At 38.3% G+C, this 21,034-nt stretch overlaps 5 protein-coding genes across 10 annotated transcripts in view; 3 read left to right on the forward strand and 2 right to left on the reverse strand.

The window, feature by feature from the left end:
- Nucleotides 1–4: 4 nt before the first annotated feature.
- Men (Malic enzyme) lies at nucleotides 5–9,135 on the forward strand. Its single transcript, XM_069054523.1, has 9 exons — nucleotides 5–268; nucleotides 1,344–1,515; nucleotides 6,215–6,373; nucleotides 6,430–6,611; nucleotides 6,661–7,010; nucleotides 7,064–7,575; nucleotides 7,633–7,803; nucleotides 8,720–8,843; nucleotides 8,906–9,135. The coding sequence occupies exons 1-9, from the start codon at nucleotides 129–131 to the stop codon at nucleotides 9,019–9,021; spliced, it is 1,926 nt and encodes a 641-aa protein (XP_068910624.1). The 5' UTR covers nucleotides 5–128; the 3' UTR covers nucleotides 9,022–9,135.
- Nucleotides 9,136–9,677: 542 nt separating this feature from the next.
- Rab39 (RAS oncogene family member Rab39) lies at nucleotides 9,678–11,296 on the reverse strand. Its single transcript, XM_069054530.1, has 2 exons — nucleotides 11,041–11,296; nucleotides 9,678–10,981 (listed from the first exon to the last, which is right to left on the reverse strand). Exons 1-2 carry the CDS (start codon nucleotides 11,146–11,148, stop codon nucleotides 10,433–10,435), a joined length of 657 nt encoding a protein of 218 aa, XP_068910631.1. The 5' UTR covers nucleotides 11,149–11,296; the 3' UTR covers nucleotides 9,678–10,432.
- A 7-nt stretch (nucleotides 11,297–11,303) lies between these two features.
- LOC138135700 (solute carrier family 35 member F2-like) lies at nucleotides 11,304–14,422 on the forward strand. 3 transcript variants are annotated; one of them, XM_069054527.1, is made up of 7 exons: nucleotides 11,304–11,443; nucleotides 11,491–11,794; nucleotides 11,853–12,006; nucleotides 12,950–13,106; nucleotides 13,155–13,359; nucleotides 13,407–13,540; nucleotides 13,589–14,422. In XM_069054527.1, exons 1-7 carry the CDS (start codon nucleotides 11,382–11,384, stop codon nucleotides 13,770–13,772), a joined length of 1,200 nt encoding a protein of 399 aa, XP_068910628.1. In that variant the 5' UTR covers nucleotides 11,304–11,381; the 3' UTR covers nucleotides 13,773–14,422. The 3 variants fall into 3 exon arrangements, with proteins under 3 accessions (XP_068910628.1, XP_068910627.1, XP_068910629.1); XM_069054526.1 differs by having other exon boundaries at nucleotides 12,950–13,359; XM_069054528.1 differs by lacking the exon at nucleotides 11,853–12,006 and having other exon boundaries at nucleotides 11,491–11,675; nucleotides 12,950–13,359.
- Ctr9 (RNA polymerase-associated protein Ctr9) lies at nucleotides 14,388–18,997 on the reverse strand. Its single transcript, XM_069054522.1, has 10 exons — nucleotides 18,813–18,997; nucleotides 18,668–18,766; nucleotides 18,372–18,611; nucleotides 18,097–18,319; nucleotides 17,671–17,912; nucleotides 17,395–17,622; nucleotides 16,638–17,339; nucleotides 16,258–16,587; nucleotides 15,944–16,206; nucleotides 14,388–15,888 (listed from the first exon to the last, which is right to left on the reverse strand). The coding sequence occupies exons 1-10, from the start codon at nucleotides 18,852–18,854 to the stop codon at nucleotides 14,475–14,477; spliced, it is 3,783 nt and encodes a 1,260-aa protein (XP_068910623.1). The 5' UTR covers nucleotides 18,855–18,997; the 3' UTR covers nucleotides 14,388–14,474.
- A 1,391-nt stretch (nucleotides 18,998–20,388) lies between these two features.
- Nucleotides 20,389–21,034, forward strand: part of gogo (golden goal) — a 63,793-nt gene continuing 63,147 nt past the window's right edge. For all 4 annotated transcript variants that reach the window (XM_069053340.1, XM_069053343.1, XM_069053341.1 and 1 more), the window contains exon 1: nucleotides 20,389–20,643. The gene's annotated coding sequence lies outside the window, so the exon portion shown is untranslated. The remainder of the gene's footprint in view (nucleotides 20,644–21,034) is intronic.

The raw sequence follows: 21,034 nt of genomic DNA on the forward strand, positions 1-21,034 counted from the left end.
TGTAGACAGTTACAAATCATGCAATGATGTTTACATTTTTAATTTTTTATATGTAATTATTTGATAACTCAAACTGGTTCGATTCTGCTATCGCGAATAAGACTGAGGTTGCAAAGTACAAAACAAATATGATATATATAAGGAGAATTCACACCAACAATTTGCAACTATTGAGCAGTGCCAACAGTTCGAACGTTGCGGTTGTGCGAACCATCAGCAGAATGTTTGAATATTTCAGTAATGTCGTTGCAAAATCGGAATTACAAAAGTGAGTAAAACATTTATTTAGTAAATTCCTTCCGACAATCGGATCGATGCGCAAATGCATTCGTACGTCATCGATGCAATTATAATTTTAATGACTTTTTGCATAAACGTCACACATAATTTAATCAAAAACATTTTTGATTCTAGTACAGTTACACAGAATCAAGTTTTTTCTTTGGTAAGTCAATTTTTTAGACGCTATTATTTGAAAGGACAACAAAAATCGTTTTTGTTACCTCGTTCTCAACAGACAAAATGGTAATACTTCAAACACCAAATCACGGTGTATTTTGTTCTGCAATGATTCCACACATTTTCAAAATTATCGACAATGCGACGTAAGTAAAATCCAGTTGCGCCGTTTAATCGAAAAACCTGTGCTTTGTTGCGAAAAAACTACTCCAACCAACTCTCTGCTTTAAATCCGAAGTTCAATGAGTTGTAATTAATTTGTTAAGCCGGAGTTAATTCAGTTGAAGTTATGGTGACCAACAGGTGTTCAGGTCGAGCCAAAAACTGATAATAACGTCATAATAGAGATATGTCTCATTAACATTTTTAATTACCTAATGTAATAGAGGACTACTTCAACTTTCACGATTAATTGGGTTAATTTACTTGCAAAAGTGATTTGGGATAAATCAAGATTTTTTTAAATTTGTGGGTCATTTTATTAATAAATTTCAAGAACAAAATGAGGTTACACCTCAAAAAGGTGGAAGAATTTAGGAAAGTACTTGAGGCAAAGAATAATGCACTTTTGATGAGTTTCAAAAATGTGAATAATGTTATAATTTGGCATTTGAAATCGAAGAAAGCAAAGGTGGCAAAATATTATCACACTTTGGAAAAACTTCTAGGAGGTTTTATGTTATCTGAAAACATCATTTAAATATGATAAATTTAATAAAACATACTTGTTTCCTTGTTTGCCATACCACCCCGCCGTGGCCGTCAGCGCTCTGTGTTGCTGCAACGACGGCGTCGCCGGCGTCATCAGCTGATGATGACGGCTACGATGACGTCGTTGTCTGCGCTTGCGTCCACCTCCATTGACACACCGTTTCATATTTTAGCGGACATCGCCTAGACACCGGCAACCACAAGGCGAACGACGTCCGATACGTGCATTCAGTCAACATGTCCTCTTACGCAAGAGACCGCTTAGGACAATGGGGGAGCGGAGACGGCGTCAGCCCCAGCACCCTCAGCGGCCTGGACCGGCTCAGACACCCCGGCGTGACCAAGGTATGAGATTGTTTTGTTGATAACTTGCTCCTCGTCACCTGGTGGAATTCCACCCGGGCTCTTGACGACGTCGCGACGCTTTTATTGACAAAACATGAGCCCGTTCGATGCGGGTTCTTCCGTGCCTGTTAGTTCTTGTGGTGGCGGTCGAACGGACGAAAACATGCAAAGCGCCTCCGACGTCGACTGGTGGCATTTGACGCCTTCGCCGGGTAAATTAAGATTTCCTGATAACTTGGCCGACATCGACGGACGGGTAATTAAATAGCGTCACAACACCAAATTATTTATCGATCGATTGATTTAACCCACATCATGACGATCGAATTTTGATCGTCGTAGGTAAGGGTGAACCACCACCAAATTCGATAGAATTCAGAACTTCAGAAAATTGGCAAAATGTTTATACAATTGGGTGTGGCCAAAGAAAATTATAGTTTATTATTGTGCTTTGGCAGACAATCATCGAAAAAACCACTCCAGGTAGCAGAATCGTCTGTAATTGCGCTCGTTAATTTTTTTTTACGGCATGATATTTGAATCTAAATGGTCGGCGATATAGAAACCGAATTTAAACAGCATAATTTGATGCCAATCTAATTTTTCCATCCTTGATTTTGTGGCGGTTTGTACAGTTCAATGAACAACAATATTTAAAAAATTACTTTGACCGACTTCTTATTGTAGTACCGCCATTGTTCAAACTGTATAATAATTAGTTCGTGTCAATGGAATTTTTGACATTTGACGTTGTTTGGAGAGGTGTTATGTGATTAAATTTCATATCCTATCGAGTTTATTGCAAGTAATGGCCTACAAAAATAGATGATAATATAATGCAATAAATAAATTGTTATGACCTTCGTTGTAAAACTCCTGGTGTTATTATTAATTAAATATCCGTCGTGTATTTTACGCCTCATTTGACAGTTCGTTTCAAAAACAAAATAATGTGCGCAAATGTCAAATTACATTTTTTAAACCATCATCAAAATCAAAACAAGAATTAATTATGACGGTCAGTTCGTGTTTTTAGCACTAATGGCTCAAATGTTCTAATTATCATATTTATCAGGACCGTGTAGGTGTTACCTGACATTTCTGCAGATACCGTCAACTTTCTTATCATGCTGTGTATTAACTATACCTAGATTTTAATGTTTTTGACACAATTTGCGACATGATTTAACAGTTTTTTTCCACGACATCGCATGACATTAAAGCGATTTCAATGAAATAAATTTTTCTATTACGTGACATTTTTTATTACATTCCGAGTTTCAAAAGGTTCGATGCGGTTTTGCCTTCGATAATCTCGACCGCTTTTGCCTTTCTACTTGGAAAAGGGAATTTATTGCCAATTCCCGATTCGATACTCGTGCGATGGAATTTGGACAATGTGTTCGAGAACATGTCAGGTCGCATCGAACAAAATTCGAGATAAAACTTTACACAACGCGAAAATAAATAAACAAAATGATGTTTTATCATTAGAAGGTCGTTGATTTTCTTTAACAAATATGCAACAATCTGAAAATATGGACTTTGTTTCGTTCAAATACCATTTTGAGATTTTCCTGGTTAATTTTCCGACAGGTAGTAATCAATCACCGAATTTTCCACTTTATTAAGCACTAAAATCACCTGTATGTACATAACCAGTAGATAGTGAATCTGAATTAATTAATTTTAACAAGTACATACGGTGTCGATAAGGCTCGTTCTGTTGCATTTGCTAAAAACTTTGAAAATATTGTGTATAAACAAAATCTACAAAGATTATTGTTTGAAGCTTTTCTAAGTGATCAGCTTGACTAGGCTTACTTTTTATCCGATTTTTCAAGCTGTCGGTAAACAGATAAAAATTGTTTACAGTGTAGCGCGATTATGATGTAAATACTGAATTACCTAGTACTTGACTACTTAATACATACTTCCATACGATTTGTAGATTCCCATTACGTATTAAGAAATATTTTATCTAATGAAATATCATGAAAAAAAACATTAAGTGGCATAATTTACAATAAACTGGAAATGTGGATTGTATTTAGCACAAATACTGGACTTTTCCGGTTGTATCTATTTTTAATTGACGTTAATCCGGTAAATTTGTTTAAACAAAACAAACAACGTTAGACAAAATAAATCTTATCTGTAATTTGTGCATTTTTATGAGACTAGTCTTAAAACTGTAGCCTTGTACATAACAACGATAATTACCATCATAATCGTACTTGTTTTAGTAGAGTTTTGTTGAGCTGAATCATCCGATCACTAACTAAAAGGTGTGTTGGATAAGAAAAACAAAACGAAATTATACACACAAAAGTATGGCAAAAAATTGAATAAATTTAGCGCTTTTGTTTCAATGCAATCTCACTAGCAGCACTAGATAATCCAAGAAAACGACCTATTTTTAGACTTGGGCTAGGTAATCTATTATGTTGCTCCAGTTATTTTCTCACACCTTTCACTCGACGCTACACAAATTGATGTAACATTGATCTTGATTGCGTTTATTAACAGATTATCCATGTCAACGTGAAAGTTCCAATAATTACAATATGCGAATAATGTTAAACATAATAAAAATGAAAGTTTTACGCCGCTTTTAACCATAATTACTGTTTGCGAAAGAACAATTTGCTGTTGAATAGATTCGAGTGTTTGATTCGGTTTCCGGGATGTAAGAAGATTTTTTTTTATTGGATTGACCTACACGGGGCTGACTCACCAACCTTCGATAGCTTTCACGCGCTGTTGTTAACAGCTTTTAAAGTTGTTCGATTTTTAACGGTGGGATCCAATATTGTTACTATCGGAGCGACGAAAAACAATTATTTGAATAATTTTTAAAAACAGGGTCCAAAGTCCCGCGTGATTTGCAACTGGAGGATCGCGATTTCCGTCCAAGGTCCAAGGTTTTTATTGTTGTATTGTAATGCAATAACAGCCATTTCTAAAGTTAATTTTTTTGATAAGATTGAAGTACTATGGCGGACAATAAATTTAGGCCGGCCTGTCATTGGTTTGACATCAAAATGTGAAGCCGGCATTATGTTCAACTAACCCCATTTTCGATTTTTGTCATTCTTGTCATCGTGAAGCGATAATCAAAATTAAAATTGGGAAAAGTAGCGTGCTCCAGAGAGAAGTGCTAGTACAAATCAGTTATGGTAGTGCGTCATGATCTGTAAGTTACGAAAAGGGCGAGGGAAACGCCAAACAGCTTGAAAACCTTCAGTTTGACAAACTGACACATCAGTCATAATGACAATAAATGGTCGCTTGCATTGACTTTTTTGAAATGTCAGAAATTTGCCGGCCTAAATTTATTGTCCGCCATAGTACATAAGTAACATTTGGAATACGGTTGGCTTCAAAAAAACTGTCAGAAAAAGTTCTGTCAGATTTTATTAAATTTTTATAGTTTGAAACGGCCTTTTCGAATTTAGGTTAAAAAACTGCACTTATGTGTCAGAAATGTCAGTTATGCAAATACAGTACAAATACTGTTATACAGACACAAATTGACATAAATTGACAAATTAAATTTCCAATTCACATTAGGTCAAATTTCATTTCCCGTTTTTTTTTTGAAACCAACTGTAATACTAAAAACCTTCACAATTATACCTACAAGGGAGAGAATAGTTATTTATTTAACAAGTTCGTGTGTAAATTGGGCTTTTTTTGGTATGAGTGAGCCAGATTAAAACGCGAGTGAAACGAGGGTTTTAAAAGCCCACCAGTGCCAAAAAAAGTCCAATTTACACTAGAACGAGTTGAATACAACGTTTTTTTTTGTTCGACGAGCCCCAAATCGCGTAAAATCTTTAAAATTAACTTGACGTTTCGTTTTGACAAGTTGTCACATTTATCAAAATCCGTTCACATAGGAGAAAATTCTCAAATTCTGACAGTGTCGAACAAAAAATGAAGTTTTGCAACTTTACTGTTCTGAATTAATATAAGCACTTGTTACAAAAGTGTATGGAAAATATTTAAAGACCCAACAGGTTATCTGTGCCGACAGTGATCTTCCTGCGTTGTAAGTAGGTAAATGTACCTACATAACAAGTTATGTGATGCTAACTAACATTGGCTGTTTCTTCCTTGTTGCACAACGAATTTCACAGAGTAGATAGTTCCTGATTGCAGCATGAACCTCATAATGTAAATTTTCCACACCACGTGTACGTTCCAAAGGGGAATTCATTAACCTCAGTTTGGCAAAACTTGAAATATGCAAAATCATTCCTTCGGAATTTACCACTGTCTGTGATGATGTCTGGACCGATGTAACTCCACGATTGATTAAATAGAGGTCATTCGATTTGCTTGTTGATGTTTTTATCATCTAATTATGTAAGCCAGTGTTTACGAGAAGCCGCCGTGGTATAAAAATTACTGCCGATTAAGATTACAAAATACTAACATTTTTGCGAGAATCGGGAAGTTGAACTTCCACAAGATAACGCAACAGTCGGTCGAAGATAAAAGTTTCCGTTCGGTACATATTCCATATTTTGGTAACGTCCTTAAAACAACCTTAACAACTGATAGGTATCGCCCGGTGTTCTCGCGTGATTCCTCAATGTCGTTTTAAGGATACGGATGATTTTCATAGACGCAAAATTTTTAATTAGTTGAATTGAGACGCGCCGTACAAAATGTCGTTATTTTTGATTCGTAGGGAATGGCCTTCACTTTGGAGGAGCGTCAGGCTTTGGGCATCCACGGCCTCCTCCCCGCCAGGGTGAAAACCCAAGAAGAGCAAGTGGAGCATTGTTGCGCGTGTCTCCAACGTCTCGACGATGACCTCAACAAATACATTTTCCTGATGAGCCTCCTTGTAAGTCTCACTCATCGATCCAAGTCCCCTTTTAACTTCCATAATTACTTGTCCAGGATCGCAACGAAAGATTGTTCTATCGCCTGATCGGCGACAACGTGCAAGAGTTGATGCCTCTGGTGTACACCCCGACTGTGGGTTTGGCCTGTCAGAAATTCGGTCTGGTGTACCGCCGCCCTAGAGGGTTGTTCATTACAATCCACGACAAGGGGCACGTTTACGAAATCTTGAAAAATTGGTAGGTGGGGTGGATCTTCCGGAGAAAGGATTTTTGATTGGGTTTTCAGGCCGGAGATGGACGTCCGAGTCATCGTCGTGACGGATGGTGAGCGTATTCTGGGCTTGGGGGATTTGGGAGCGTGCGGTATGGGCATACCCGTGGGCAAATTGGCGCTGTATACGGCCCTGGCCGGTATAAAGCCCCACCAATGTCTGCCCATCACTCTGGACGTCGGAACCAACACCGAAAAAATGCTGAACGACCCTCTCTACATCGGCCTAAAACAGAAGCGCGTCAGGGGCCAAGAATTCGACGACTTCATGGAGGAGTTCATGACATCGGTCGTGCGGCGGTGGGGCATGAACACCCTCATTCAATTCGAAGACTTCGGAAATGCCAACGCTTTCCGCTTGTTAAGTAAAAATCGCCGCTGGTGCCGCCACTCTCACATTAATTCTTGCAAAATTCAGATAAATACAGGGACGACTACTGCTGTTTCAACGATGACATTCAGGGCACCGCCAGCGTGGCGGTTGCTGGACTCTTGGCCTCCCTTCGGGTCACGAAAACGCGCCTCTCGGAAAACACGATCGTCTTTCAGGGAGCCGGCGAGGCCTCCCTCGGCATAGCTGGGCTGTGCACCATGGCCATGAAAGCCGAGGGCACATCGGAAGAGGAGGCCCGCAAAAAGATCTGGATGGTGGATTCGAAAGGTTTGATCGTCAAAAATCGACCCGAAGGAGGAGTCAGCGAGCACAAAGCGCCCTACGCCCAAGATCACGCCCCCATCAAAACTCTCGCTGAGGTGGTGCAGACGGTCAAGCCGACCATTCTGATCGGGGCCGCTGCAATCGGGGGTGCCTTCACCCCCGAGATCTTGCAGGAGATGGCGAAGAATAACAAGACGCCGATCATCTTCGCTTTGAGTAATCCCACCGCAAAAGCCGAATGTACTGCCGAACAAGCGTACGAACACACTGATGTAAGTTCTGCGGGACAACACTCGATGCAATCTTACTGACTTGAGTTTGATAATTAGGGAACTTGCATTTTCGCCAGCGGCAGTCCATTCAAACCTGTCACGTACAAAGGAAAGACGTTCCATCCAGGACAGGGAAATAACTCGTACATGTTCCCCGGGATTGGATTGGCCGCGATCTGCGTGGGCATGCGAACGATTGGAGAGGATGCGTTTTTGATTGCTGCGGAGGTAAATATTTTATTATTGTTTGATAGATATTGTCCGTTACAAGTGACAGTTGGAGATAAAAACAATGTGAGATTGTTTCGAGATAAACTGCTTTCAGATTATTAAGAGCAGATAAAAACGAAATGTAAGAAGTCGTGATACAATCGTATAGGTTGGTCCCTGGATTAGATCATTAACTTAAAACAAAGACACCGGTCGTAAAAATAAAATTTCGACTGATATTGGCCCACTATCGGTTTAAACAAACACTCAAGTGTAAGATAACGCACAAATGTATCAGAAAGTAAATAATACTTGCGGGTCTAGTAAGTATTTATACAGGTTTGCTTTATCACAAATTTTTCTTAAATATCAATCAAAAAAGTAAACAACACATTTTCTATCGTAAGTTTTTTTGATCAAATTAGAAAAAAAAACAGATAATCTACAAAATAATTACCTAACAATATTTATAATATGAAAATTCATGAAACGAAATAATTATTACCTGGCGATTTACAAAAACAGACGAAAATAGAGCAGTAATTTCTTTAAGCTTGGTATGTTGTATTTCGTTAATTGCAGCGAATTGGTAAAATTTGTTTTCACAAAGCTAATAATAGATAATGTGATTATAATGTGGATAATTAAAATGATGGTTTGTTTTAATTAGGTGGTAAAGGTAAATATATACCTACTGTAGGTATTGCACAATTTCTAAATTTCACAATAACTTCTAAAATTAAATGTGCTAATTCTAGCTGAAAACGCAGTAGAATCGAAAGGACATAAAGATGAAATGAATAGTTTAGTAATGTTTTTAACTCTTTACTGCCAACAGCTGTTACAATTTCAAGTTTCCGTCAAGGTTTTGTCAAAATCAAAAGCGCATGGAAAATTTCATGAGTACATTCGTCGACGTTTCGTTTTATTTCAGGCACTCGCCGGTCTTGTGAAAGACGAAGATTTGGCCAAGGGCAGTCTTTATCCACCTCTATCCACAATTCAGGATTGTTCTGTGACGATCGCGACTCGACTCTGCGAATACGCTTACAAAATAGGTACGACGAAAAAGTACAAATTTTTTGGGGGAGGGATGTGAAAAACTTTTTCATTGTTGCAGGGACCGCGAGCGTGTGTCCCAAACCAGACGATATGGAGTGCTTTATTCGGGGCCAAATGTACAACACAGAATATCCCCCTGCTATCCCAAGTACTTACTCATTCCCTAAACAGTAAATTATTGTGAAAATTATTTGTGATTTTGAAATTCAACTGGTGGTAGGAAATGAAGAGTTGACCAGTTTATTTTGTAAATTTATTTTAAAAATAAATGTAAATTATTTGTTTTCACCCCGGTGTTTTATTACTATAGTGTTCGGAAATCGGAAAGATTTAGGCGATTCTAGTAGTGGAGGTCGAATTTCATGAACGTGCGGCACAACACTTGCAAGACGTGGGGCACAATCTAATTTCACGATTTAATAATGCTTTGTCTGTTTTTTGAAAGAGTGCTAAAGTCGTACGGTTTGAATATTGTTTGAGAATTTATTTTTTACTTTACAACCTTATCAAATATTATTCAAATAAATTCGAAAAAAAGTTGGGACGCCACCGGACATTGGTTCCGTTTCAGGCTGAATAAAAACCAAACAAAAACTATAGTCGACCTGTTCAGTAATAAACACCATCGCAAGTCAGATTAACTAGCATTATTCCGCGCGTTGATTGTATTTATTCTATAAAACCACATCAATTGTGAGCGATTAGTATGTACTTAGACTACTGGGTTAGCGTATTTTCATGCAATATATTAGGAACTGATTCTCCGTTTCCTATGTAATGCCTATTTGAATCCGATCTCTGTTTATTACGTTCAAGAAAAATATCTCCAGTAATATATTAATCACTTTAATCTTCAGGTTCTTTCATATAGTAACTACAATAATTATCTTTCTAGCAGTGCTAATGGTAAAATACATTATACAAAAAAAAGACATAACTTCTATAAAAATTAGTTGAACATTCCAAGACTAGATAGATTCCTAAAGTATTTCATAACAGTTGAATCGTGATTATCACAAAGTGTATAAAAACATTTGGCAAAAATTAACAAATGGGTGTTTAATTGGGGCGGTTTGTTCTAATTTTCATTTTGATTTAAATGACAAATACCCAATTAATTATAAAATTTCTTATTGGTGTTTTAATTTCTGCCGTTTCCAGTTCGCTCTTTAAGAGAAAGTAAAGACTTTCTGAAACTGTCCAATTATTATTTTACTCTGTTAATTTTGGCATTAACAAGTTACAGCACTCGGACAAGCCTATTGATTAAATCAGTAAGCTCTAAAAGAACTACTTAATTGACACTAAACAATGAAAAACTGTACAAGGACGCTTGATGGAAATTTTATTGAAAGGCTATGCAATATAGTTATGTATCAAGAGCATAGCATGATAAAATTAATAACCGTAATTTCTCTCGCTATGAATTATGTATAGTTGAACATTAATTTCGGCATAAAACTTGGTATACCCGGAATAATAAATATTTTGTATAAAAGTGAAATCTATAGTTTTAGGTCATAAATTTTAGTATCTAATTATACATAATTTATGTACATATTTAATAATAATTCATAATTAATTTTTAGCAGCAAGATGACTTGGCAGGTTCTGCCTCAATTAAATTGAAATCTAGCCCATTGGGTCTAGCAAACCCTGTTTTAATCCCATCCCAACCATCTTCAACTTTATACTCTCCTGTTTGTATTCTATTATAAACCTCTTGAGTAACAGATCTGAATGCCTCCTCAACGTTCATTCCGTTTTTCGCAGACGTTTCTACGTTGAAAATACCGTGTTGATCGGCAAACGCTTTGGCTTCTTCTTTTGAAACTTCTCTTTGCCCTCCGTTGCTCACAAGATCTAATTTACAACCTACAAGAGCAAAAACGGGTCGGTGCGGCTCAATGTGCCGCCTAGCTTCAGACATCCACACGGGAATATGTTCAAAACTAGCTCTATTACAAATATCGTAGACTAACAAAGCACCGACTGAATTCCTATAATAAGATTTGGTGATTGAGCGAAACCTCTCTTGTCCAGCTGTATCCCACAACTGCAACTTTATCCGTGTACCATCCTTAACTTCTATGAGCCTGGCAAAAAAGTCTACACCAACCGTAGGGTCCGACAACTGAAATTTTTTAACCTTTGACTTGGACGCACTTCAATAACACGGACTCGGTAACTCACCTCGGCGAATTTGCCATCTGTGAAATATTTCAGCAACGAACTTTTTCCCACAGTACTGTCACCAATTAAAATCAGGCGAAACTGATAGTCGAAAATTGGCTCTACCATTTTAAAACATTCCACAAATTGTTATTGCACTATTTACTTTTATTTATTGACACTTGCGTGACATCTGACAAGTGACAGGTAGTATCGGTACGGCAGATTTCTACACTAAAAATTAATAATACGACGCTTGCGCGCTCAATTTAAAAAAATCCTAATAGCAAATATGGGGTTGTTTGGGGTGCCCCGCCCTTCTCCTCACCAAAACAAATAATTTCCAATGAACGGACGGAAAAATGGGTGACGTTTCCGGTTTTTGTGATAAGATCGGCAATAACTTATCCGAATTGGGCAAATGGTAACGTTTCTCGGTTGTTATTTTGATTATACAATAGTCCTTTGTAGGTGCGTCTGGCAAAATATAATTTTGGGCCAGTTTTTGTCCCTGTTGCTGTGCGCAATTAACATTCTGGCCTATTACATTAACACTGGATCTTCTTCGGTGCTACCGACCGGCCAATCTTTTCCGCATTACATGTTCTTGTGCGCTATTTACACGAGTTGGCTCGCCTTTCGTAGAGGAGAGAAAGGTCTCATTTCTATTATCAAAGCTAGAGGTTGGCGGTATCTTTTGCTTTGTTTAATAGATGTGCAAGCTAACACCTTAATGAGTACTGCTCACCAGTTCACTACTCTAACAAGTATACAGGTTGGGGGCTTGCTTTATTACCATAGACAATTTTGATTTAATTAAGGGTCGCTTTCAGCTGCTCGGTTGTGTCGCCATCCCTGTAGCATTGGCCTTGAGCTGTCTGGTGCTTGGTGTTCGTTACCGCATGGTGCATATTATCGCTGTATCTGTGTGTCTCATGGGGGTGGGGTGCCTTGTCTGGGCTAACATCGAAGACACTAAGATCGACGGTACAACATAATCCTTGCTTATTTATCATTACACTCGGTAAACTGCACGCCGCATCAATTTACACCATAATGTGCTCATAAAAAATTTAAATATCACCTGGTGTAAATTTATGGGGTTTGTACCCTACCACAAACCAGATACGAATAAACATTAACATCAGGTGCAATAATCACAACTGATGCACAATTTAAAGGCACAAAAAAAAGTCAGTTGTAAGTTTTGGTACAAAAAACAAAAAGGTTTTGTAACGAGACAAGTTCCAAGCTTTTTTTTGTAAATCCGTATATACGGGGTCATTATAAATGTTTGTAACAACTAGTGGGCGTAGCGGCGCACCTAAAGCATAGCGCACAGCCACCTACGATGGTACAATCATTTATAATGACCCTATACATAATTCAGGACCATCATTTACAACTAGTTATGAAAGGCATACTTTTTTTCATGAATTTACAGTTTGATTAATTGATTAACGACGGCGTAGCCCGAGTTAAGCAAGCAAATAAGTGAAAAAAAGAGACTTTCATAACGTGTTGTAAACACTATTTTTTTGCATATCGATGTAAGTCTGAAAAATTTGGTCTAAAAGGGTTTATGAATAATTACAAAAAAAATCGGTATGCTGCAATCATCTCCAAGGAAATGGAATAAAATGATGCAAAAAAGTACTACTTTCACTACGATTTTTTGTGTAAAAAAGTGCCACTTTCATTACGATATGCAAAAAATAATTAAGAGATCTGTGTAGTGCCATCACACGTCAGTACGAGTGTAAATATTGTACATAATTACAATACCACATTACAGAACAATCTGAAGACTGTCATCACATTACCAACATAGCTATTAGTGGGCGAACACCTAATGTGACAGCAATGCCCACCGCACCTATAACGAACGAATCGCCATATCAACAGCGTTGTAAAAATTTGCTGCTTTTAGGTCAAAACCAGTTAATCGGAGACATGTTATGTTTGGGTGGGGCCGTTCTTTTTGCAATTGTGACAGTACTGCAAGAGCTGTCCGTGAAGAATACTGACATTGTGGAGTATTTGGGACTGTTGGGCTTGTTCGGAAGCATTCTCAGTGGCGTGCAAATGTTAGTTTCCCAATTTGTTGATGTTCAAAAACTCATTAGACATTTCAGGGTGATTTTGGAGAAGCAGACGTTGATAACATCCACCTGGCGGAGCTCGAGTGCACTACTGTCGTCATTTTCGGCATGTCAATTCATGTTTTGCACTTTTTCGTCGATCTTTTTGATAAATATGGGAACAACAGCCTTACATTTGTCCCTACTTTCGGGAAATTTTTACACATTAATTGTAGGGATTTTACGTTTAAATTATAAGGTGCGCCGATTTGTCCTGTATACCGTTTAATGACTGTTTTCTTGCAGTTTCATGCCTTATATTTTCTATCCTATACACTATCAATGACCGGTGTTTACATCTACGCTATCAAACAGACGCCAGTAGCGTCGAGAAGTATGCCTTCTAACCATGTGGCACAACTCAACAACTCCACCAATAGGTGAGTCAGCAGCGGTAGTGGTACTTGCCATAACTTTCGAAATTCTAGATCTGAATGTCACTTGCGAGAACACATGATCACCGACAGCCCCGAACGTACCACTGAGATTCTATCGGCCTTTGGCACTTTGAACAGCAACGACACTTTCCCCCTCAGTCACAGTACAAACACAACATTCACTTCGTTTTACGGCAGTCATGATGTTCTCAATACCCAAACGACCAGCGCGTGAGAGAATAATTGATCACAGAAAGGTTTCGTTTCAGGTTGCTTTCAATTACAGACAACCACGGCTCAATTTTCATGTTTACCACAGCACAGTAAACCTTGATCACCAATGGTCGCACCGATAACTTATCAAACGTTCTCGATACAACAGTGAATATAAACATAACGTAATCATTAAATAATAATGTATCAGTTGGATGTTACCAAAGAGGCGCATTTAATCCTCAACGTAAGGTGTTAATCTCAAGTCAAATATTTGCGTGCGTTTGTTTGATTCCGAGTTGGGAATACATAAATGTGCAGAATACAAGTGAAATGATTTCAAAATTATGTAATACCGAATTGAATTTGCCGATTTGTAAGTTAATAAAAAAAATAATGTAAAAACCAAAAACAAAACAGTATTAATCGTTTGTTTGAGAAACAGTTTTTCGACTACATAAAATATGTGTAATTACAGTTTTTGATACCCCTTCATTAAACCAACCATTACCAATATAACAACACGACAGTTGTTTCTATACGAATTTAAAACAGCGTACTTTTGTATGTTTATATAACTCATTTCTTTGTATACTAGAAGTATGTAATAACAATTACCGGTGAATGTAGGCACTACTTGAATTTGAATAAAGGTTTTTATTTACTTGTTCACTATTGTTATTTCAATATTAATACATCAAATCTAATAGCAACTAACCTTAACCTAGTCACTTTCATTTCCACTTTTGGCTGGCGAAGACGCTCTGGATCCTTTCTCACTTCCGGACTTTCCCGGCGACCCAGACCGACTCCTGCTCCTGGAAGCGCTTTTTCTCGAGCCGCTTGCAGATCTGCTCCTCGACCTTGAACCCGACCTCGACCTCGATCCAGATTTCGATCGACTTCTAGATTTGGACCTCGATGCCGACTTAGATCTCGACCGCGACTTGCTCTTAGATCTTGACCTCGACTTGCTCTTAGATCTCGATCGGGACTTACTCTTAGATCTCGATCGGGACTTGCTTTTAGATCTCGAACGCGACTTGCTCTTAGACCTCGACCGCGACTTACTCTTAGATCTGCTCTTAGACCTCGATCTGGATCTGCTTTTGGACCTCGATCCGCTCTTGGACCGCGACCTGCTCTTGGACCTCGACGCACTCCGACTTCTGGAACCTGACTTGGACCTGCTCCTCGATCGTGACCTGGAGCCGCTTTTCGATCTCGAACTGCTGCGTGATCTCGAACGCGATCCGCTTTTCGATCGCGACCTGGACCTCGAACCGCTTTTGGATCTGGACCGCGATCGAGAACCACTCCCCGATCTAGATCGCGATCCGCTTTTGGACCTCGACCTAGAGCGAGATCTACTGCCAGATTTGGATCTCGATCTGGATCTGGATGACCCTGATGAAATCTTTCTTTTGCGGCTGCGACCTCCCGCTTCCCTTTCGTCACCGCTGGCAATCTTAAGCTTGCCGTCGTCGCTATCATCTTCGCTCGTGGAAATTGTAGCTTTTGAGACAATTCTACTTTTCTGCTTGGCGCTGAGACCTTCATCCTTGTGTCTAGAACGTGGTTCTCTGAGCTTCTTCCTGCTGCGTTTATTTTTAGGTCTGTCACTGTCCGAATCTGAGTGGCCTCCTTTGTCTCTCCTCTTCCTCCCGCTGCCTCCTTTTCTCTTTCTGTCTCTGCTCCTTTGTCTCTTCCGTCCCCTGTCTTTTTTCTCTCTCATTTCTCCGCCTTCGTTATTTTCGCGGTCACTTCCCGAATCGCTGAGATATTGATCTTTACGTCCTCTACCCTTTCCTCTGGCCTTCTCGCTTGGGATCTCCATAAACAAGAGGGCATTTTTGGTTTTCTCTTTGTATTCCTGACGCTTCTGAAGCAGTTGCTCTTTGGTCAAGCGCATCTCCTCTTCCACTTTCTTTTGTTCTTCGAGCTGCCGCATCTTGAAAGCAGTTCTCTCGTCCTCTTGTTTTCTTCTGAGTTGACGTTCTTCCTCATCAACTCGCCTGGCTCTCGCCACGTGATATTGAGCTTGAGATAACAAATCTTTGCATTGGCGAGCCTCCATAGCAGCCAGTGTAACATCGTAACGCATTTTATCGCCGAATTCAGCGAGATATGTAAAATATCTGCCGGAAAAACACCAAATCTAAAATACAAAACCCAACAAATTGCAATACTTACTTTAACGATAATCCCAGTTCGTGTACTGCTTGCAAGACAGTCTGCAACGTAGACTTTTCATCCTTCAAGATGAAAGTTGCCAACCTTTGCAATACCAACGCGATATTGTACAAAAGTACCGTATCATGCGGAGCAACTCGACGCGCTTTTAACAATACCATTTTTGCCTCCTTCAACTTTGAGGCTTTATAGTAAGCCCTGGCTAGATATTGCAATACTTCCACATTGTTATACTTGAAGAACTTTCTCAAACAGTTTTCGTACTGCAACAAAGATATATTTTTACTTCTCCGATTATTATTTTTTGCTCTTACCATCTGTATGGCGCTCACGAATTGCTTTTGTTCCACATAAACGTGAGCAATATTTAACCAAACGTCGCAAAAGTCCGCAGTAGCTTCGCGAACTTGGGCAAAAATATCACGCGCTTCGTTAACGGCTCCTTTGTGAGCTAGAACAGCCCCAATTCCGTTCGCGGCCCAAATATTTTTCGGATCGATCTTCAAAACTTGTTTGAACATTGACAACGCTCGCTCTTGATGGCGTTTCTCTCTTTCTTTGTCTTTGGTAGGCTGGTGGAGTGTTTGCAACCAGACGTTGCCCAAAGCTATTAACGAGTAAGAATCTTGAGAAGTCGCTGGATTCTGCAAAATACAAACTAGTCTTTTCAAATCTTTTACCAACAACCACAGACCTTCAAAATTCTTTCATATTTCTTTTGACCTGGTCCCCATTCCGCTTTAGCCAAATGGAGATTACCAAGAAGCGACCACGCATCTGGATGTTCTGTGTTAAATCTCAACGCTTCTTTAAACCAATCAGAAGCCTCGTAGATGTGACCTTTATCGCGAGCCATGCAACCCAGTCTTAAGTAACAATCAACATAATTTGGATGTTCTTTTAAAATGTCTTTGTACAATTTCTCTGACTTGTCAAATAAGCACAAAGCTTCATTTAACCTAGCTAGATTGTAGGTTATTGTGACTGAAATAGAATTATAATACTGAGGATCATGCTCAGCTTCAAATTTAGCCCTAACTAGAGCTTCTTCAAGATTTTTTTTCGCTTCTTCCAAGTTATTCAATCTATAATGTAAAGCTCCCACATTGTTTAAAATTTCCGTTGGAATATCTGCTTGCACGTCTTTATTCAAAATTTGGATGGCCGTGCCGTACGCGTTGAGAGATCCTTGTAGATCTGACTGTTCCAAAATTTGTGCCAGCTCAATCCACGCTTCTATGTCGTCCGGAAACTGTTCAGTGACTTTTTTCAGGTGATTCTTCGCGATATCTCTTTTTGACTGAGACGACGAGTTTGCGTACAAAGATCCCAGAATCTTCATAGTTTCGTAATTACCTGATTGAGCTTTCAATACTTTCTCAAAGCATTGCGCCGCCTAAATTTTAAATTAAATTAAGAATAAATATATTGTGTACGCAAAAAATTATTACATTTTCGGCGTCACCCCTGTAGATGTACATTTGTCCTAAACCGAAATGTGGCAAAACAAACGCGGTAGGTGCAAACTGTGTGGCCTGGTAGTAATATTGAAAAGCTTGATCATAGTCGCCTTGGACATGAAACGCGCGAGCCAACTGGTAACAGCTTTCAGCTCTCATTGCTTCATTTTCTGTATTATGAAACGCGTGAAGGGCCAGATGTTGAACTTTACTATAATCCTTCAAATTTCAATGAACATGAGGAAAACAACATAAATATAGACTTACTTTCTTAAAAAAGAAGTGGTTTGCTAAATGATTAAGAACCATGGGATTAGAAGAATCAATTGTGTAAGCTTTAGACAGCATTTGTACTCCACTACGAATAGATTCTGGTTGTTGAAGATTCAACTTTAATATAGCTAAACCAACTAAAGCCCCCACACACTGAGGGTCTAACTGAAGAGCTCTCTCAAACGCCAGTCTAGCCTTCTCTTGATTACTTAATTTCATAAAACAGTGACCCATCCCTAAGAGAAAAAGAGATTATAGTTTATTTTTTCCTGGTAGACGGTAGCGCGCTCCATTTACAAAATCCTGCAACAAAATGCAAGGTCGCATTTTTTGTAGGAATTTGTAAATGGCGCGCGCTACCGTCTACCAGGAAAAAATAGACTATAGTTGCATTAACTGCAATTAATTGATTTTTTATACCAAGTCTAACTGCTGCTGGACAATTGGGATTTGTCCTCAATGCTTTTTTATAAAAAGCTAGAGCACCTCGAAAATCTTTTTTGTTATATGCTATGCACGCTTTTCCCAGCAATGATGGAATATTATTTGGTGACTGATTTAATACAAAATTAAATTGAGCATCAGCCTGTTCCATTTTGTCACCTTCCAAGAGGCAAAAGTAGGCTCTACCCAAAAGATGATTCTGCAATAAGATTGTTGTAAAAGTGGTCACTTGAAGTTTAGTGTGAACTTACTTGATCATACATAATAATTTTATCAGCAGTTGTATACAATAATGTAGCTTTAGTGAATAATTCGCGTTTTTTATCTTTGTTTTTTTCACGATTTGCCTCTTGAACATAATATGCTGCAAGCATATCAAGCGCTCGCATTTGATCTTTTTCATAGTCGCGGTAGTCGACATTGGCGTCAGTCCGCGAGGCCTCGAGGATTTTAATAAAATCCTCGATCTTGCCTTGTTTGTAGTATTCCAGCTGTTAAACAAAACACAGTATTTTTTTGTAAAATGCTTACGATTGTCAATGCGTACCGCAAGATTAACCCAAATAGACAATTGGGTGTTTTCTTGGCGTAATATACCGAGTACTTCGTCTCCATCAGGTAACTGATCTGAATCAAGCTCTATAACCTAAAAATTGTGCGTTACTTTTGTACAAAAATATGGATCCCTGTACCTCATCCGTGTCCCGGAGAGGAATTTCTATCGTTGTCGTCATCTTAAAGGTTGTTTGTAACACTTCGCGTTATGTAAAATGTTTTGTAATCACATTTTGTTTCTAAAAATTAACGTTCACCAAAAATAACATTTTCACTCCGCACGTAAACAGCAAACACCACAAAAACTGTCAAATGTCAAAGAGGAACAAGCAGGAATGCCAACATGGCTTTATTTCCCACTCAACATGATGGCCAACTAGCATGTATAAAAAAATATAATTTTGTGTTTAAATCTGTTAATAAATATATTTTTTTAATTTGTTATACTTTTACTCAATATGTCCGACTATAGAAAAACTACTTTATATATTTGTTTTGTGATTGTTATTCAAGGCTTTATTTTCTTACTCGATTACAGTCGATCGATAGGCAGTTTTCTGTTTGTGCTGTCAAAAAAATCACCTGTTTTAAATTTAGAAAACATAAATGTGTTTTATGATTGAAAATCTGTAAACACTGCATAATCAGGCATAAATAAGGAGTAGAAGCAATTAATTCTATCTAATAACACTTTCCTGTTGGATCAACTTATCCCTAGTTGTGAATTACAATATCTAAAAGCATAATTAAATGATTCTGATTACTTTCACAGATGCTGATCATATAGGAAATTGTTAGTTAAGAATACTTGTCCACTTCATTTGAATTGTAAAAATTACTCAATTTACAGCAAAGCTTTAATATACCTTCTAAATATACTTGTTAGGTATCTTTAAACATAACATTTAATTTTTTCAGTGTCCCAATGTACACTACAATGAAACCAGCACTCCGAAGTACATATTAGAAAATTGTACTATAGATTTATATGAATGAGAAAAACTCGTTGCGTTTGTGTAAATGTGAAGTTCTTGTTACGATATAATTCGCTGTGTATTCAGATAAAAGGTTTAGAGAGCCAAACCTAATGGGATTTTTTAATTTATTGTTTCAATTGGATATAGATAAGGGGAGGGTGAGTGTTATCAGCGTCGTGTGTCTATGCTCAGGAAGTACTTCACAGTAAAAAAGTATAAATCAAGAGAGATCAAGCGATCTCTCTAAATTGGATTTTAAAAGTTTTATAATTTGCTTTTGTTATTTTTCTTTTGAAACGATTATACTGCATTTGAAGTGAAATTTTTGTTCGTTTAATTTTCAAAATTCATTTCTCTCTAGTCGCTCCATTGAATATGCACGTAGTTTTATTAACTACCCGGTAATAAAACGGCGAGTCTTGCATTTAATTTGGTTTGCGTGTCGGTACTCACAATTGCGCTTCGTTGTAATAAATCCTTAATGCTGGGCTTATTAAAAATCACGATTCATCGAGGTTACCCCGGATACATATCTGAAAAAGCTTAGCTAATTCCTTTCCTGAATTGAATAGGACGGACAGGACCAGACGCCCAACAGATAAATCATTTCATGGCTCTACGAATTGGATTTTTTCCCTATTATTTACATATTGTGTTAGATGCGTCGGTATATGCGATGAAGCGGGAATAATACGAGAGGGGGAGAACGTCGGCGTCGCGCTATAGGGTGAGCGTCCCCACTTGCAGCGTCGCCGGCACAGTTCGCGCCGAACACGCGTTCTTTAAACTTCCAATTCACTGTTATCAAAAGGCGTTTAATTAGTAGACGCATCGTCGAGACGCGTCCTTAAAAATTCGTCTGATGGAACTGGACGAAACGCGACCATCACGGGATCACACGATATAGTGCAGTGAGCTTTTCGTTGACTTTCGATCAAGTGGGGGCGACTAATTACGATATAAATGTTGTTCGTTGAGGGTAATTGCTCAGGTGAGCGGCAATTAAAGCTAATTATTTCAGTTTATCATTCTTGCAAGAAAAGTCCGCGGGTGCCGTATGCACCATGCACAAAAAATAAATACCAATCCTAGACGTTTATTGCCGATTTAATACATATTTTAAAAGTAAACAACAATATTGCGCTTTTTTAGTCGTCTGGTGCCTGTAATGTATGTTTACCATTTTCTTGAACACCTGTATTTTTCAGTATCGTGTTGTATTTGTGGAGTTGTTCAAATATTGAATTACATATATCAAGAGGTTTTTTTTTTGTTTTATTGGGAAAATCTTCGTTATGTGTCAAATCGTAAATCTGACTGTGGTTTAAACACATGACGATTACAGCTCGAATTTTTATTGCAACACTGTCATGCATAAAACA

This window comes from Tenebrio molitor, chromosome 7 (genome assembly GCF_963966145.1).
Source record: "Tenebrio molitor chromosome 7, icTenMoli1.1, whole genome shotgun sequence".
Lineage (NCBI taxonomy): Eukaryota > Metazoa > Arthropoda > Insecta > Coleoptera > Tenebrionidae > Tenebrio > Tenebrio molitor.

Coding starts and splice junctions, on each gene's coding strand:
- Men (XM_069054523.1), top strand. CDS start 129: ATGATATATATAAGGAGAATTCACACCAACAATTTGCAACTATTGAGC. Junction 7,011..7,063: donor CAACGCTTTCCGCTTGTTAA/GTAAAAATCGCC, acceptor TGCAAAATTCAG/ATAAATACAGGGACGACTAC. Junction 8,844..8,905: donor CGAATACGCTTACAAAATAG/GTACGACGAAAA, acceptor TCATTGTTGCAG/GGACCGCGAGCGTGTGTCCC.
- Rab39 (XM_069054530.1), bottom strand. CDS start 11,148: ATGGTAGAGCCAATTTTCGACTATCAGTTTCGCCTGATTTTAATTGGT. Junction 10,982..11,040: donor CAGATGGCAAATTCGCCGAG/GTGAGTTACCGA, acceptor AAAAAATTTCAG/TTGTCGGACCCTACGGTTGG.
- LOC138135700 (XM_069054526.1), top strand. CDS start 11,382: ATGGGTGACGTTTCCGGTTTTTGTGATAAGATCGGCAATAACTTATCC. Junction 11,444..11,490: donor TTATCCGAATTGGGCAAATG/GTAACGTTTCTC, acceptor AGTCCTTTGTAG/GTGCGTCTGGCAAAATATAA. Junction 11,795..11,852: donor CTACTCTAACAAGTATACAG/GTTGGGGGCTTG, acceptor GGTCGCTTTCAG/CTGCTCGGTTGTGTCGCCAT.
- Ctr9 (XM_069054522.1), bottom strand. CDS start 18,854: ATGACGACAACGATAGAAATTCCTCTCCGGGACACGGATGAG. Junction 18,320..18,371: donor AAATTATTATGTATGATCAA/GTAAGTTCACAC, acceptor ATCTTATTGCAG/AATCATCTTTTGGGTAGAGC. Junction 17,340..17,394: donor ACAGGGGTGACGCCGAAAAT/GTAATAATTTTT, acceptor TTTAAAATTTAG/GCGGCGCAATGCTTTGAGAA.